The sequence below is a fragment of the Fundulus heteroclitus genome, chromosome 16, assembly GCF_011125445.2.
Source record: "Fundulus heteroclitus isolate FHET01 chromosome 16, MU-UCD_Fhet_4.1, whole genome shotgun sequence".
Classification (NCBI taxonomy): Eukaryota; Metazoa; Chordata; class Actinopteri; order Cyprinodontiformes; family Fundulidae; genus Fundulus; species Fundulus heteroclitus.
In genome coordinates, this window is record NC_046376.1 from 25,748,705 (window position 1) to 25,765,063 (window position 16,359).

The 16,359-nt window shown below is 40.0% G+C and overlaps 1 protein-coding gene across 1 annotated transcript in view; it reads left to right on the top strand.

The window, feature by feature from the left end:
- Positions 1-313: 313 nt before the first annotated feature.
- The window catches only part of ciita (class II, major histocompatibility complex, transactivator), a 37,604-nt gene continuing 21,558 nt past the window's right edge, over positions 314-16,359 (top strand). The window contains exon 1 of the mRNA XM_036148048.1: positions 314-1,681. Coding sequence (XP_036003941.1) covers positions 361-1,681 — 1,321 coding nt within the window. The 5' untranslated portion in view covers positions 314-360. The remainder of the gene's footprint in view (positions 1,682-16,359) is intronic.

Below are 16,359 nucleotides of genomic sequence, written 5' to 3' on the forward strand. Positions count from 1 at the left end.
TTAATCATGCAGGTATCATCATCTGCTGTATATTGTTAAATGTAAAAAGTGAAGGTGTTACTGAGAAATGCTTGCTCCTTCCACACTCCAGACTTGTGCAAGCATTAGAGAATTTCACTTCCAACTACTAATAATACAGAGCATGATGTTTCCGCCACCAGTCTGGCGCATGCATTCCCACAGTTTTTGAAGCAGACCTCCCACTCCGGCCACAAAAACACCACCCCACTCGATAAGAACGCCTCCTGGACAAAAGCGGTGTCCCTTTAAAAAAAAAAAAACATCTAAAAATTGATCATCCCGATCAGATGGCATCTCACTAGCTGGAGCTGGAGGCTCTCGGGAGCAGGTGACATCGTCATGGCTCAGTTTGCTGAGGTTCTGGAGCAGGTGAGGCTGGTCCTCACCTGGGCTATCCCGGGCGAGGTCCTGGCTCTACTGGAGGGTCTGGTGGAAGAGGGGATCATCTCGGAGGCGTACATGAAGAGTTTGAATCTGCACTGGCTGAATGATGGGATCGTGTCTAAATTAACGAGGAAACCAGGATGTGACGAGCTGGATGAGGACTTCAATTCTCAGGGATCAACGGCACAGTGGTACCTCAACCAAGAACCGATGACCCAACTCAGGACAAACGGATCAAAGTCTCTTGTAGGCAACCACAATGTGGAACAAATTGTATCAGTCTCATCAACAGAGGAACCCACCGGCGCGAGGTTTAACGTTCAACGGAACGGGTCACGCGATTGCGAAACTCCAAAGCAAAACCAGGAGGAAATGCAGAAACTATTGGAAGACGTTTTGATGGACGTGTCCTGCTTGAATCAAGAACTCTTTTCCTCACCATCCGCGTACGACTGCACTCTAAGATCCAGCGATGTGAAAGGAGAACTGCTGAGCAGTGCAAGCAGAGAGCCTGCAAGTGATAACGAAAGCATATTCAGTTTGGGGAATTTGGAAAATGAGGAGGAGTGGTTAGAGCAGGTAGAAGAAGCAGCCAGGAGAATAGCAGTCCCTCTATGGCAGAACTGGCACAGAGGACGAGGGATGTTGCAGACCTTGCTTGCCTGTGTGCCGAGCGGCTGTTCGGTAAGTGATGGGATGGTGTCAGAGGGAGACCCCCAGTGTGCGGTTTTGGACGTGGAGAAGGAAATGGAACTTGCAGCCGCTTGCAGGACGCTTGATGCCTGCGTTGGCGACTTTGATTTTGCAGAGCCAAGCTTCGCGGATGATACAGATGCAGGCAGGTCAGAACGAGAAGGGCTTCACGTCTCTACACCGAACGCAGAGGATTTCAGAGTCTTCAGCGCGGCAAGAAGCGCCTCACCTGTTGAGGCCTGCAAAGCAACAGAAGCAGGCGACTTCACCAAAATGGCAGAGGACCCGTTCAATGTTGTCTGGCCTGCGGACAAGATGGCAGATGCAGGGGATGGCCGGTTCTGTTTGACGGCAGACGCAGTATGTCAACAATGTGGATTAAACGCGGGATTGCCGGAAAGCGCCTTCAGGCACCTCCTCTTCACAGGTGCGCCTGAGGACGCCAGAACTGTTCTGCAAGATGACTCTCAGTACAGTCCGACGGAAGGATTACCAGATTATCTGAACGATGTTTTCGAAGATACAGGAGCGTCCGGAATAGACCAGTTTAGAGAACTGCATGAGAAAATGGATTTACTCTACGGTAGGTTTATCGTCATTTCGTGTCTTTAGATCCACATTAAAGCCTGGAGGTGTTGTTGTTTAGCTGAGTTTCATCTTTTTTGCATCCTGAAAAAAAGATGTCGACATTCCAGGAATCAGTCTGGCTAATTCCTGGAATGCTGTCTGTTTTCCGTATTTTCTTTATTTAATTTATGAGAAAAAGTGAGTTTTCTTGTAAAAGCCAAGATTTTAATCTAGTGCAGGGAATGCTGGGGGGCTTTTTTTAAACGGTTGAATCTCTGGGTACTTTCCATTTTCCCCTCCTTTTTGAGGTAACTGAAAGTCTAACTCATCTTGCTTTGTTTGTCTGCCAAGTCTTTGTTTTGGTGAACGCCTTTCAGTTATGGCAAGGTTTACTTTCAGTTTCACTTTGTGTCTGCAAAAGGGTGGGCTATGAATCATGAAATCACTTTCAGGCCTACCCAGTGTGGTCAGTGATTCATAATAAGCTCAGTGAATGAACTGACTTTAGAGAAGTAGGGCAAGGCTTGTTACAGTGGTGTCTTATTAATTTTTTTAAGAAAGGACTTCTGAGACAAGCTAAAAGCAGAAAATCAAGCTATTGAGGGGAACCGGGGGGGTTACCCGTATTTTGCCAACAGCATGACGGGATTTGTAAAGCCCATTAACACTATTCATCAAAGAAATATTTGGCAGAGCACCAAGTCCTAATGATAGGTGTTGCAGAAATGTCTGGCATGCATCTTATTATACATTCAGCTTTTCCTTAAGTTGTATGTTGAGTTTCCATGTGAGACAATTCATTGTTCATTGTTGCAATGAATGTTAAAGGTGTAGAGTCCTGCAACTCTGTATGTAAACATACAGAGTTCAGAGGCAGAAAATATACTGACCTCAACAGTCTGGCATGATGCGGGACCAGTATTGGTTTAAGTTATGCAACACCGATTGTGGATTGGTTTTTGTTTTAATCATTGGTGGGCGGGTAGGGCAGGTACTTTCCGCGTTATCAACGGTAACACCCATTAGTGCCATTTTAGGTCAAGTGGAGAGTCAGTATTATTGCCTTTCAGAGGTTTGTCTCTAGTCTCACTGAGAGGAAACATTGTTATAACAATATTACTATGGTTTTACCTCCTAACATTGCCGTTAGGAGGTAAAATGGTAGTAATGTTGTGTAAAAAGGAAGAACACAATCATTATTAATAATTGTTCAAATGTTTAGAATGTTTTCCCAAATTTTAAGCCTCGTTTTGAAGAAAGGGTTTAGAATCACTCGGGCAGCTGTCATTACCCGCTCCTTTATGGCCACAACGTCATATTTCAAAACTCCTGGTATTACAGACTGACACCATAATAAACATAAGCTTAGTGACATGAGGATTGTGATGCCGCTCTGGTACACTCTCTGCCAAAAGTGGTAAATCCTCTCATTCCCATTCAGCATGTAGAAATGTCCCTGGATCTAAACGGCATTTCCAACAAGCACTATTCAGCATAACTCCCATCCTGTGGAGTTTAGAGGGATTAAATACCACATGTGTATAAACTTGTATTAAGTACATTTCCCTCATACACTGATTGGAATATGACAATATCTTACGCCAATCCTCTTTAATAACACACCCTAGATCCCTCTGCCATATGATCCTCAAATTTTCACATATATCTTTTTTCGAGTTGCTTGAATGTGTTGCACCAGGCAATTGTAAAAAAAAAAATCTGCCATTGTACTGTTTAGTGTCTTGAGTAAATTGAAACAATCCCTTATTTGTAAGTACTTTCAAAAACCCTAATTTTCAAACAGTATTTCTAGGTAAGTTATACCTTTTACAATCCCTTCTTTCCAATATACAAGTTTATTTTTCAATCCATATAACAGAGTTGTGCGATAACGAGGCATAGGGTTGTCTTTAAATGGGACGCTCCACACATCTTACTGAATGTTTACCCATAAACATTATAAAGAGTTGACCCCGCATCGACAGCTAGTGCCTATGGCCGCTGACGAGATTTGGGACCACCATCTTGGGGTGGTCGGCAGCGCCGCTCAGTCTACTGACTTTAGCAGTGAACTGTCAGTGCTTTTATTCAAGCAAAACTCGCCGAATACTTAATGGATTTTCACAGGGTTTTTTTTTTTTTTTTTTTTGCAAACCCTAAACATACAGCCATACATACATGTATAAAGATACATTGTTCGCTGTATTTAGATATCTTAAGTGAAGTTAATTGTAACATATTCTAATGTATAGATCATTTTCAAACCAGCCCCTCATACATTTTCAAATATTTATATCATTACATGGACTCTTGCCATCTCTATCTCTCTGTATCAATATCCTTATATCACTCTATATTTCGATATCTCTAATATTGTTGAAGGACCCCGTCAAATTCCCTGTCCCAAAAAATCTAAATTAACAGCCTACGGCTTGACATCAGTGAGGAAAATTACAAATTAAAGATGGAGGAGGTTGTGTGAACTTTGTCTTTGTTTACAGTTTTCTGGAAGTTTGTTCCAGATCAGTGGAGCATAGGAACTAAATGCTGCTTCTCCGTGTTTAGTTCTGGTTCTAGGTATGCAGAATAGGCTGGAGCCAGAGGACCTTAGTGGTCTGGAGGGTTGGTTGATACACTGATAACATGTCTGTAATGTATGTAGGTGCTAAGCCATTTAGGGATTTATAGACTAACAGAAGTATTTTAAAGTCTATTCTCTGAGATACAGGGAGCCAGTGTAAGGACTTTAGAACTGGGGTGATGTGCTCTACTTTCTTAGTCTTAGTGAGGACGCAGGCAGCAGCGTCCTGGATCAGCTGCAGCTGTCTGGTCCACTTTTTAGGCAGACCTGTGAAAACACCGTTGCAGTAATCAATTCGACTAAAAAAAAAAAAGCATGAATTAGTTTTTCCAGATCCTTCTGAGTCATTAGTCCTTTAATCCTGGAAATGTTCCTCAGGTGATAGAAAGCCGACTGTCTTTAGGTGCTTTTGAAGGTTCAGGTCTGAGTCCATCACTACTCCCAGATTTCGGACCTGATCAGTGGTTTCTAGCTGAAGCGACTGAAGCTGTGTGCTAACTTTTGATCTCTCCTCTATTGGTCCAAAGATTATTACTTCAGTTTTGTTTTTATTCAATTGAAGAAAGTTTTGGCACATCCAGGCATTGATTTCTTCTGGGTTAGGAACTTTACATTAAGGGTGACATATATGTGTGTCCTGTCAGGTTGGCACATATAGAGATATGTGTAATACGAAGCAAATGTGTCCAAATTCACCGGAGTTTGAGGAGAGAAATGAACACAGAAATTTGCACAGGTTAATTTGCTCACATGTTTTGAGAGGGTAACATGATATTACAGACAGCTCAAATGTTAGGTTTTCATTGACAGTCCTAAAAACTTGTTAAGAGAGGGAATGTTCTCACACTTAGTGACACTTTGATAGAGGAATATGTAAAATACTCTAACGGAGATTAACAATTACAAATTAGCGACTACAACGGTCACCATTCCTGTATCGTGTCACGTTTTACATTAGAATCCACGTTTTACCAGAATAATAAGCTACACTCATCTTTTCAGGAAGCCGTTCTCGAGTCTAGCAGAAGGAGATTAAATCTTTTCATGTCAATAATACGAAATTATAAATCAAACATCTGTTGGAAAACAGTGATTGATGACTGACTGATATCCATTGGGTTAAAGTGAATATGACTATGGGGAAAAACAGCACAAGACCAAGTTTCCTTCTTTTTTTTTTTCCTAAAGGGTTAAAAATAAAGCAACAACATGATGGGATTGCATTTCGTTTTACCGACAAGTTGATGAGAAATCCTGAGAAGACGGTGCAATCCGCCTCTGGTATCCTTGTGCTGTTCTCAGGTCGACAACCCCAAGTTGTTCAAGTTGGCTATGAATAAGTCCTTGTATTTTATCTCCTGAACACCTGTTTTTAATTAAACCAACCTGATCTTGATCACAACTGTTAATATTTGGCAATACTTTATCCATTTAGAAGGCCAAAACCTTAGACACAACCTTATAATCTACTCCCAAAAGACTCTAGTAGGATAGCTCTGATTTCTCCCTATCCTACTAGAAATAAGTGATGTATGTGTACCCAGTAAAGAGCCGGTCTCCAATGCTTCTTAATAAACTTGCAAAACTGAGTCAAAACTTTATGCAAAACAGAGTTAAAAATAGAACAGAGCAGAAATGCCTTTATTGTCCCACACTAAGGAAATTAGTAAGAGACAGTGACAAAAAAACAGCACATAGTTACACACTGGATTTGTAATATGAATAACAAGCTAATTAAAAGTTAACTTCTAACGCAAAGGAAAATTAACTTATCAGAAAGGGGGGGGGCATATTTTTTCTCTTTTTTTTTTGCATATTCATAAAAAAAATTCAAGTTAGAGGAAGGACAGCAGCCAATTTACTGAACGATATGAGAAAAATCATCCAATTTGCACGATTGTACAAGTGAACACCTCAGCATTGCTAAAGTGTGTGCAAATGGACATTACCATCCCAGAGACAGTTTGATAATTAATAATCCTTGATCAGATGAGAACCCGTGCAACCATTAGCATGTTTGTAAACACTTATTGAGTCTGTTGTGAGCGGCAGAGATTATAAACTCTAACGGCAGCTGCGATGCAGGACCTGCGGGAGCGCTCCTTTGAGAATCTAGGATGCAGAGGTCGGTCACTAAAAGAGCTTTCCAGCTCTTCAACGACTACATGCATGGGGTGGAAGACATCGTCCATTAGTGATGTTATTCTTATAGTTCATTGGTTTCTCACAGCCTGCACTGGGTCCAGGGGGCATCCAAAGAACAGCGCTGGCCCTCCTAATCAGTTTATCCAACCAACCTTCCTATCAGCTACAGATAAGCTGCCGCTCCAACATACCACACTGTAGAAGATGGCTGATGCCACCACAGAGTTAAAGAAGGTCTTCAGGAGCGCCCCTTGCACTCCAAAAGTCCTCAGTCTCCTCAGCCGCTAGAGTCTGTTCTGAACCCTCCTGTAAAGAACAATACTCTGGAGTTGTGACTCCAGAGTATTGTTCAGGTGAACACCCGGGTACTAATGAGTCCACTAACAACATCAGTTCTCTGGACGTTGACTGTGTCAGTGAGGTGGATCTGCTTTTGCGAAAGTCCACTCTGAGCTCCTTTGTTTTCCCTGCATTTAACCTGCATTTAAGTATTTGCTCCCTTAAAGATTTCTTAAATTTTTTGAACCACACTTCAGTTTTTCAAACAATTTTAATATAAGACAAAGATAACCGGGATATACACAAAAAGTAAAAGGTTTTCATATGATTTCATTTGTTAATGTGCAGAAACCATCTTGTCCAATCTAGCCTATATAAAACAAAAACAGGCCTTTCCCCCTAACCTTCCACCCTTGACGGCAAAAGCTGTCATCAAGCTTTGGTGATAACTGGCAATTAATGTTTTACAAACCATACTGGGGAGTTTTTAAGCATGAGCTGTCTTTTAAGGTCACGCCACAGCATCTTAAATGGACTTAAGTCCAAACTTTGACTTGGCAAATCCAAGGCATTGGTTGATTTAATAACAATTTCTGGGGCATAGTCTCTGCTTTGTTTTGATTCGGTGGCCTGCTGTATAGCTGGGGTGTGCTTGACCGTAAGGTCAGAAATTAATAGAGTTTTTTTCTACAGGATTTTCTGCTAGAGAGCAGAATATATGGTTCCATTAATTGTGGTAAATTGTCCAAGTTCTGAATGCACAAAGCAACCCCAGACCACCACACTACCACTGCCGTGTTTGACTTTCAGTATGATGTAAATTTTTTCCCCAAGATGCTTTTGGCTCAGATAGCTTGTTTTCCTTTAGTAAATGAAATTATCATTTTGAAACTGCAAGCTGTTTTTCTCCGGTCAGATATTAAAGTTTGTCTGATGATTGGAAACGTTTTAGTGTGACAAAAAAAAAGGTGATGAAATTTGCAGGGGGCAAATGTTGTTGTGTCACAGCACTGTGGACAATTAATCGACAGAGGGAGGTGTGGGAGCTTTTATTTATTTCCCCTGATATATTTCCCCTGAGTTTTGCATTGTTGATATTTTGAGCTCGTCTTGAATAGTACAGTATCACAGCTGCACCATGATTTTAAAGCATTATAGTTGTTTCAGAGTCTAATTATTTAAAGGATAAATATTTTTTGGTGAACCTTCCCCTCTGGGCCACGACATGAAAGCGAAAGAAGGGTTTTGCATCGCACACAGGCGGCTTGCCTGGCCCGCTTTGGCGCAAACAAAGCCCCTGGGCTTGGCGTCTAGGTGAAGTGAAAGTAAAAGCCACACAGCCACCAGGCGGGGAAGTGTCCGCAGCGCACCGGTTGATCTAAAGGCAACCGCAGCGTTTGCTGTAACCCGTTGTGGATGAAATTTGTCATCTTATTGGAGAACATACTTCAGGGAGCTCAGAGGACCTGAGTAGCGCCCAGAGACACAGCGACAGGTAAACTCTATGCTCCATACGGGACAGGGTGCGCAGGCGTTTCCAAAATGCGCAGGCCCCCTATAAGTGAGGAGGGGGGAATGATTTCATTGCATTCGCCTTTATTCCACGTGTAATCTAAACTTCGTAACGATTCCATGCGAATTGGCTGATTTATTAAGATAAATCATGTTTATTTGTTTGCGTTTGCGCCCTTTGGTGACCTACAATTTACCAAATTGGATTAATACCCAGCAAAACCTTTCTAACTCGATGCATTCCTAAACCATTAGAGCTGAATGCGTTCACTAACTATCGTAGTTTACTATTTATCGTAGTTTATTATTTATCTTGTTTAACTTGCTATCCAGAGCCACCGCAAGTCGCCGATGCGCAATGGAGTTGCGCGTGAACTATGCGTTCAAACATGCACCTGCTCATGTTTTTTTTTTTTTTTTTTTTTTTTTTTTTTGTATTAAATTAATAAACATGTTGCTGTAAGATCTTTTCGTCGCAGTAGATATAGAGGAGACTTACAGTCCACTGATGTGTTTTAGGAAAAACTATGATGGTTTTGGCAAACGTGCGCATACAAACCTCACGGGCGCGCGCAAAGATTTTGGACTTTCCCTTTTAGGATACAGCTCTTCTCTCCTTTTTGTTGCAGCAAGTAGGGTTTGCAGTCATGATCCATTCCTTTTGGTTATTAAAAAAAAAGTTCTGTGCCGATTCTGTCCTGAACAGTGCAGTGCTGAAGTTAGGATGGCTCCAGCAATAATAACTAATGCTTCAATGAGCAACTGAATGCAACTTTTGTTGAGTTCTTATTTTTCTATTCAACAATAATCTGTAAACCCACAGCTGTAGGCAATGTGCTATAGCTGTTTGACATATTGGTCGTGGTTTCTATGTTGCTGTGTAAATTTAATATATACTGTATATATGAGTCCCAAAACTGGATAAAGCATGGACGTATTTACATTAATTGGTTGAAAAGAATAGTCAGGTATGTTGACTTGTTGTCGAAGACGGTTGTGGGAGGTTTTGTAAAGTAATAAAATAATTTGCAGCCTGCTTTTTCTAATAGTATTATCACCAATGCGCTTGTTTGCTCATGAGTAACTCAGAGCCCTATTCAGCTGGGCAGTCGGGTAAAAACCCTGCTTTTCAAGAACAACTTCAATGCCCAGGAGGTGTTTGGGTTTCTGGACAAGGAGACCAAATCTGGTTTGGATTCAATATGATTTGTTAAGAGAAAGAAAAACCCTGAAGTTTAAAGGATGTGTCTATACAATCCCACGTTTCTAAACTACATCTTTAAACATAAAACTATTTTTTTTCTGGTATTCTCACCGTGTCTCTACATTTTATGTTAAAATGTAAGAAGATTTAAAATGTGCTGCCTACAACAGCTCTAGGTCAGTTTGTCTCTTTGTTAAGTCATGTTTGGTCCATCCAAAATAACTCTATTGTAGAGAAGTATTTTTTCATGCATTCTGGAGATAAATGGCAAAATTACCTTGTTATTACACTCCGCTATTTCTTTCCTTTTTTGGGCTTTTGAAATATGACAGAGTTTAACCCCTGATTAAATCAAAACAACTCTGATTGACTTCCTGCAGATAGATATTATTGACTGGAGTCATATTAGCACATTTCCTTACAGCAGATAATGGGTAGAACAAAGAAAAACACTAGTCTGCTGTCCTCGCGACCCCATGAGGGATAAAGCGAGTAAGAAAATGGATGGATGAATGGATGGATGGATGGATGGATGGTCGGATGGATAGTCTACTGTCATAGTGAGTATTAAACGTTACCCATGGCAGGTATAAGTTGGCTCATGGCTGCTCCAAAATATGATGCAGGTGATGGTACCGTTTTCACAAAATTCATGCCTAACCTACAAACACAATGTTAAGGACCGAAAGTTCAAATATAGTTTTTTTATCAACCTATTAATTATGAAGATGTCAGGATTAGATCTCAGGGGATGCCAAATGGCTCTTAATCTGTCTTTAAGGTAGCTGTCCTGGTTTTATTCCCAGTCCATGCTTGCCTTCCCTCTCAATGAATAAAGACTGCTAGCACCACAACAACCTTTAAAATTAATTCTTGAGAAAGAAGCTCAAGCAAAGACTTGCTTGGTCCATTTGGGGGTTTAGCTCCTATGTCTGTGTTTTCGGAATAAATGCCTTTCCTTTCTGTGCACATCAAAGACCGTCAAGGCTCTTCTTCATGAATGTGCCAAAAACACCTCTGTGATGGTGAGGAAAAAGAAAGGCTATTGCAATATATGCTGAAGACATGTCCACATTTCAAAGACCTATACCATTATTTAGTGTGATCCTGGAGGCGCACTGTATGTGACCAGGAAATGGTCCATGCCATCCCCAGCATCCGCTTAAAGAATACAACTTTGAGTCAGAGTGGGCTAGACTGGTGGTCCAGACTTGTCTCCTCCTAAAAAATATATAAATATACATTAAGCGCAAAGAAGGAGGCAGAGACCTGGTGAGAATCAGAGCCACCATTGAAGATGAGAAATCTAAGCTCCAAGAATATATCAGGAATGGATGAAGCGCTCAGTGAACGTATCAGACAATGGAAGCTGGGCCAGAAGGAACTGAAGGAACCATCGTGGGAGGAAAACCCCTGCATGGGATGTAGCACTGACAAATAGCTGAAGTGGCTGATATGACCAAATCCTACCAATAGCTAGAGAGGGCTGGGCTGAAGGACAGCACTGAAGTACTGATCATGGTAACACAGGAGCAGGCCTTGAGCACCAGAGCCATAGAGGCCCAGATCCACCAGACCAGGCAAGACTCCAGGTGCAGGCTATGCAAAGAGGTCCCAGAAACCATCCAGCATCTCCCAGCAGGGTGTAAGATACTAGTAGGGAAGCAATACATGGAACGCTATGACCAAGCGGTTGATATAGTGTACAGAAACATCTGTTCAGAATATCAACTGAAGATCCCCAGGACAAAATGGGAGTCGCCTCCCAAGGTGGTGGAGAACAACAGAGCTAAAATCCTGTGGGACTTCCAGATATAAACAAACAAACTCCCACTCTGGAGAAGTGGCTCCAACAGGATACCTGGAGGAACATCAGACATCTCAGTCCAGAGGAGCACACTGGACAGGTTGCCAGTCTGTCGCAGGGCAACATGTATATATATATATATATATATATATATATATATATATATATATATATATATATATATATATATATATATATATAAATAAACATCCAGAAGAGTGGAGTCTGACTATTTTGAATATCACAATGGTAAAGCTGCTTTAATCTACTTTAATTTTCTGTGTTTGCTCCTGGCATCAGATTGAGGATGATAATGCTAGATGTTTTCTAGAAGGAAGTCGACCAGAGAGGACATAGTGGTGGTAACATCATGCTTTAGGTCTATTGAGCTGTTTTTGGTTGCCCGCTTGGTTCTGAAATCATACCAAAATAATTCTATATAACAGGTCTAGACGTGTTTGTGAAATACTTTTAGAGAACAAACACAGTTTGATTTATTGTTTTAAAGCAATTTAGCCTGTTTTATGTGAGGAGACCTACATATGTAACGAAGCTCCAGGACTTGATTAATACGTATGAAGACAAAAAGCTGGATAATTTCCCTGTTAAGGAATTGCATAAGCTATTCTAATATGTTGTCTAATTACTTCAACTGGGTTTCAGCTTATAATTTACAAACCCGCTGTAAGGTGGGGTGTACAGCTTGGTGGGGATAATAAGAACCTCAGACAAAAATGATTAAGGGAGTCCTAAATTTCACCTTAAACGCCTACTTTGACCACTTAAATGCTACCTTTGCTTTAATTTAAAGCAAAACCATTCTCCGTCTCATCTGTGCTCTTTCTTTGCTTAAAAGACTCAGGTTAGCTTTTTTTCATGTCATAAAGCAGTGACTAGTTGTGGCAGGCACATTTTGGCCTACCTGTGCTGGTATGTTTCATAGTCTTTTATCTAAGTATCAAAGATCATTCTGTTTTGTGCGATCTTGATTACACAAAGAATGGGCGTGGTTTTGCCTTGCACTGGCTAAACCAAAAACACCAAAGGCAAAGGTGAGCCTGGGGTAAACGGGGATGAAAAAAACAAAACATGGGGGCCGGATTTATTTGTCTGTTTTGCTTTGTTTTGTTTTTTCATTGGTCCGTGCCCATGCAGAAACTAGATTTCTGGCAGTCCCTGCCAAAGAGACCGGGTTGGAAATGTATTACTCTTTAGTCTGCCTGTCTCTCCATTTTTCAATGAAACATTGAATTTACATTTCAAATTTAATCAAGCAGGATGGAACATGATGCTGAAAATATTTTGCTATAAAGATGATTTTTCCATAAATTTCAGATTTCTCTTTCAGTATATGCTTCTGTGTTGGGTGTGAAAATCCCATTAATACTTACCATTTACTGCTACTTTGGCCTCTTCTCTCATCCCCAATTGGCTTTCCAAAACTACTTTAGTTGTGGTGTCCAACCAGTGATGTGTAGTATTTTCATTTTTTGTTGGTGCTTTATTGAGAACTTTATCTCTACTTCATCTGATGCAGTCATACCTGGTGCTGTGAAAAAGTACTTGCCCCTAAATTTCTATTTATTTTTATTAATAACAATAATAATTCATTTACTAAATTTTTATTTATTTTTTTGCTTCTCTGTCACATATACCTGTGATAAAGTGGCGACCAGTCCAGGGTGTCCAGTGACCACTGTCTTGTAGACTTTTGTCGCATGCCTTCTCCCTCTCTCTCAACTCCATTTCTGTCAAATAAAGGCCACTAACAAACAAACGAAACATACAAAAACCAATCTGATCCTATGTGTAAAAGAGATTGCGCCATTATTGTTTAATATGTCACCGAAGCCACTGGCAGTCGCCTCAAGGGGAGATTAGCATATTAGAGGCATAGAGGGTGATGGGAAAAAACATAAATTGCTACTTTACGTAGATGATATATTAGTCTTATTGGAGGATCTAAATCAATCAATACCACATTTAATGGACACAATACATTCTTACTCTAAAGTTTCAGGTTACAGCATCAGTTGGACTAAATTGGAGGCAATGCCTATATCTGGCGTCTACAGTGGAAACATGATGGTTTTATGTGGATTCCAAAAGGAATGAAATACTTGGGTATTAAATTGAGCAGAGATGTGGAGGAAATGCCAGCACTAAATTTTGAACAGATTTTACAAAAAATGTATGTTAACTTGGACAAATGGGGGAAACTTAAACTGACACTCTGGGATAAAGTCGATGTAAACAAAAATGGTTATCTCACCACAGTTCAGTTATCCTCCTATGATGCTGGCAGTTACAGTACCACTATCTATATTTAAACAATATGATTTGATGGTTAAGCAGTTCCTGTGGAAGGGTTAAAAGCCCAGAATCAAATTAACTAAACTGTGTTTACCAAGAGATGGAGGTGGGCTGGATTTGCCCGACCCTAGGTTGTACTATATCTCCTTTGAGATGTCAAAGATTGCTTCACATCGGATGGGAAGAGACCAGCTAGACTAGGTAGTTATTGAGAAATCCTTACCCAGCCAATTCCCTCCTGTGGAATGCCTCTCTCAAATTTCAGGTGAAATTGTGAATCCCATTATGTTACATTCAAAGGAAATTTGGATGAAGGCACATAAACTGTTTAAATTGTTGCATTTCAAACAATTGTAGTCTTCATTGTGGCTGAACTCTGCCATTTGTATTGGGAAGGCACCGATCCACTGGAGGAATTGGTATGATCACAAAATATGTGCACTGGGTACTATTTATAAGGATGGAGTAATGATGTCATATGATTAGATATTAGAAAATTACTCGCTCAAGGGGAAAAGACATATTTGGAAATATCTTCAGATAAGGAACTGTCTGAAGTCATTACCGCAACCTATGAGGGACAGTATCTTCTTGCATTGTTTGAATTTACCATGTCATCATCATCATCAAGCTTTGACATTTTACAGGAGAATCAACTCGGCACTTAGTGATGACAGTAAAGCTTTAAAAATTTTATGGGAAAAGGACATCGAAACTGTGATAAGGGATGAAGAATGATCTAAAATGTATATTTTTTATAAGAGAATGTAGAGGTAAATGTATAGAGCATAAGATACTACAAAGATACTACTCGACTCCAGTAAAACTGCATAGATTGGGTCTTATGAGTAATTCATTATGTTGGAAGTGCCGTGAAGATACTGGAACTCGCATACATAGTTTGTGGGCATGTCCAGGCATTAAACCTTTCTGGCTACTGGTGGTACAAATCCTAAGTGATTGGTTGGGAAATACGTTACCTCGTTGTCCTAGACTGTGTTTATTGGCAGAGAGGGCACAGACAGTTGACATTTCAAGTGAGAGATTCTCAGTTATCATGATGGGGATCTCAGTGGCTGCCACGGTTATTCTGACTCACTGGAATACACAAACTGCTTCAAATCTTATCAAATGGGCCAATAAAGTTGTCTAAAATAGCTTCATATGAGTGCATGCTCAACAAGTTAAAAAACAGAGATACACCTGTTTCAGTATAGGATCATTTCTGGTCTTACATCACGATAAATAATTCCCAAAATGGGAAATGATTCCAACAATATATTAATATATTTTGACCCTTTTGGAGGTGGGGGTTTGAATTGCCCGGGTTGGGGTTTTGGACATCCGCATTTGACTGATAGTAATTTAAGTTGAGAACCTTGGTGCCTAGGAGGTTAGTATGCCTTGAACCGATGACATGCATTTCTTCATCTATATTTATATTTTATGTTTTCACATGATAGCCCCAGTTTCAACTGCTTTTTTAAAAATGATTATTTTCATGAAAACGCCAGGACATTGTGTTATTGTGTTATGTCTTGTATCAACTAAAACACAAATAAATCCATGAATCATAAAAAGAGAAATGGGTTTTGTAACCTTCTCCAGACAGGGAGCTGTCAATGACATGGTTTTGTATCCGTTGTTGAATTTCTGTAGATGAAGAAGTGATTTGCTGCCTTTGAGACTTTTTTAGCTCAGTATTTCCTTGGAGATAGGCTGGTGACCACACTTGGAAACTCAAAGCAACTGTGAGCTCTTGAGATTATTCTTGGAAATGCAAAAAAATAAATAAAATGATAATATCAAAAGCAAACATTTTCACAGAGGGCAAAGTTTTTTGTGATAGCTTCAGTCATGCAATCACCAAGGCATGTTGTTGAAAACCCACTTTGTGTGATATATTCAGATTTGATGATGGGGATCTCAGTGGCTGCCACGGTTATTCTAACTCACTGGAATACACAAACTGCTTCAAATCTTATCAAATGGGCCAATAAAGTTGTCTAAAATAGCTTCATATGAGTGCATGCTCAACAAGTTAAAAAACAGGCATACACCTGTTTCAGTATGGGATCATTTTTGGTTTACATCACGATAAATAATTCCCAGATTTGGAAATGATTCCAACAATATATTAATATATTTTGACCCTTTTGGAGGTGGGGGTTTGAATTGCCCGGGTTGGGGTTTTGGACATCCGCATTTGACTGATAGTATTTTAGGTTGAGAACCTTGGTGCCTAGGAGGTTAGTATGCTTTAAACCGATGACATGTATTTCTTCATCTATATTTATATTTTATGTTTTCACATGATAGCCCCAGTTTCAACTGCTTTTTAAGAAATTATTATTTTCATGAAAACACCAGGACATTGTGTTATGTCTTGTATCAACTAAAACACAAATAAATCTGTGAATCATAAAAAGAGAAATGGGTTTTGTAACCTTCCCCAGACAGGGAGCTGTCAATGACATGGTTTTGTATCCGTTGTTGAATTTCTGTAGATGAAGAAGTGATGTGCTGTCTTTGAGATTTTTTTAGCTCAGTATTTCCTTGGCGATAGGCTTGTGACTGCACTTGGGAAGTCAAAGCAACTGTGAGCTCTTGAGATTCTTCTCAGAAATGGCAAAAAAAAACAAAAAAAAACGATCATATCAAAAGCAAACTTTTTCACAGAGGGCAAAGTTTTTTGTGATAGCTTCAGTCGTGCAATCCCCAAAGCATGTTGTTGAAAACTCACTTTGTGTGATATATTCATATTTGATGATCTGAAAGATTTAAATGTGAAAAGACGATAAATGCTTTCTCAAAGCACTTTAGATCTTTACATTTTTTGTCAACTGATTTGTC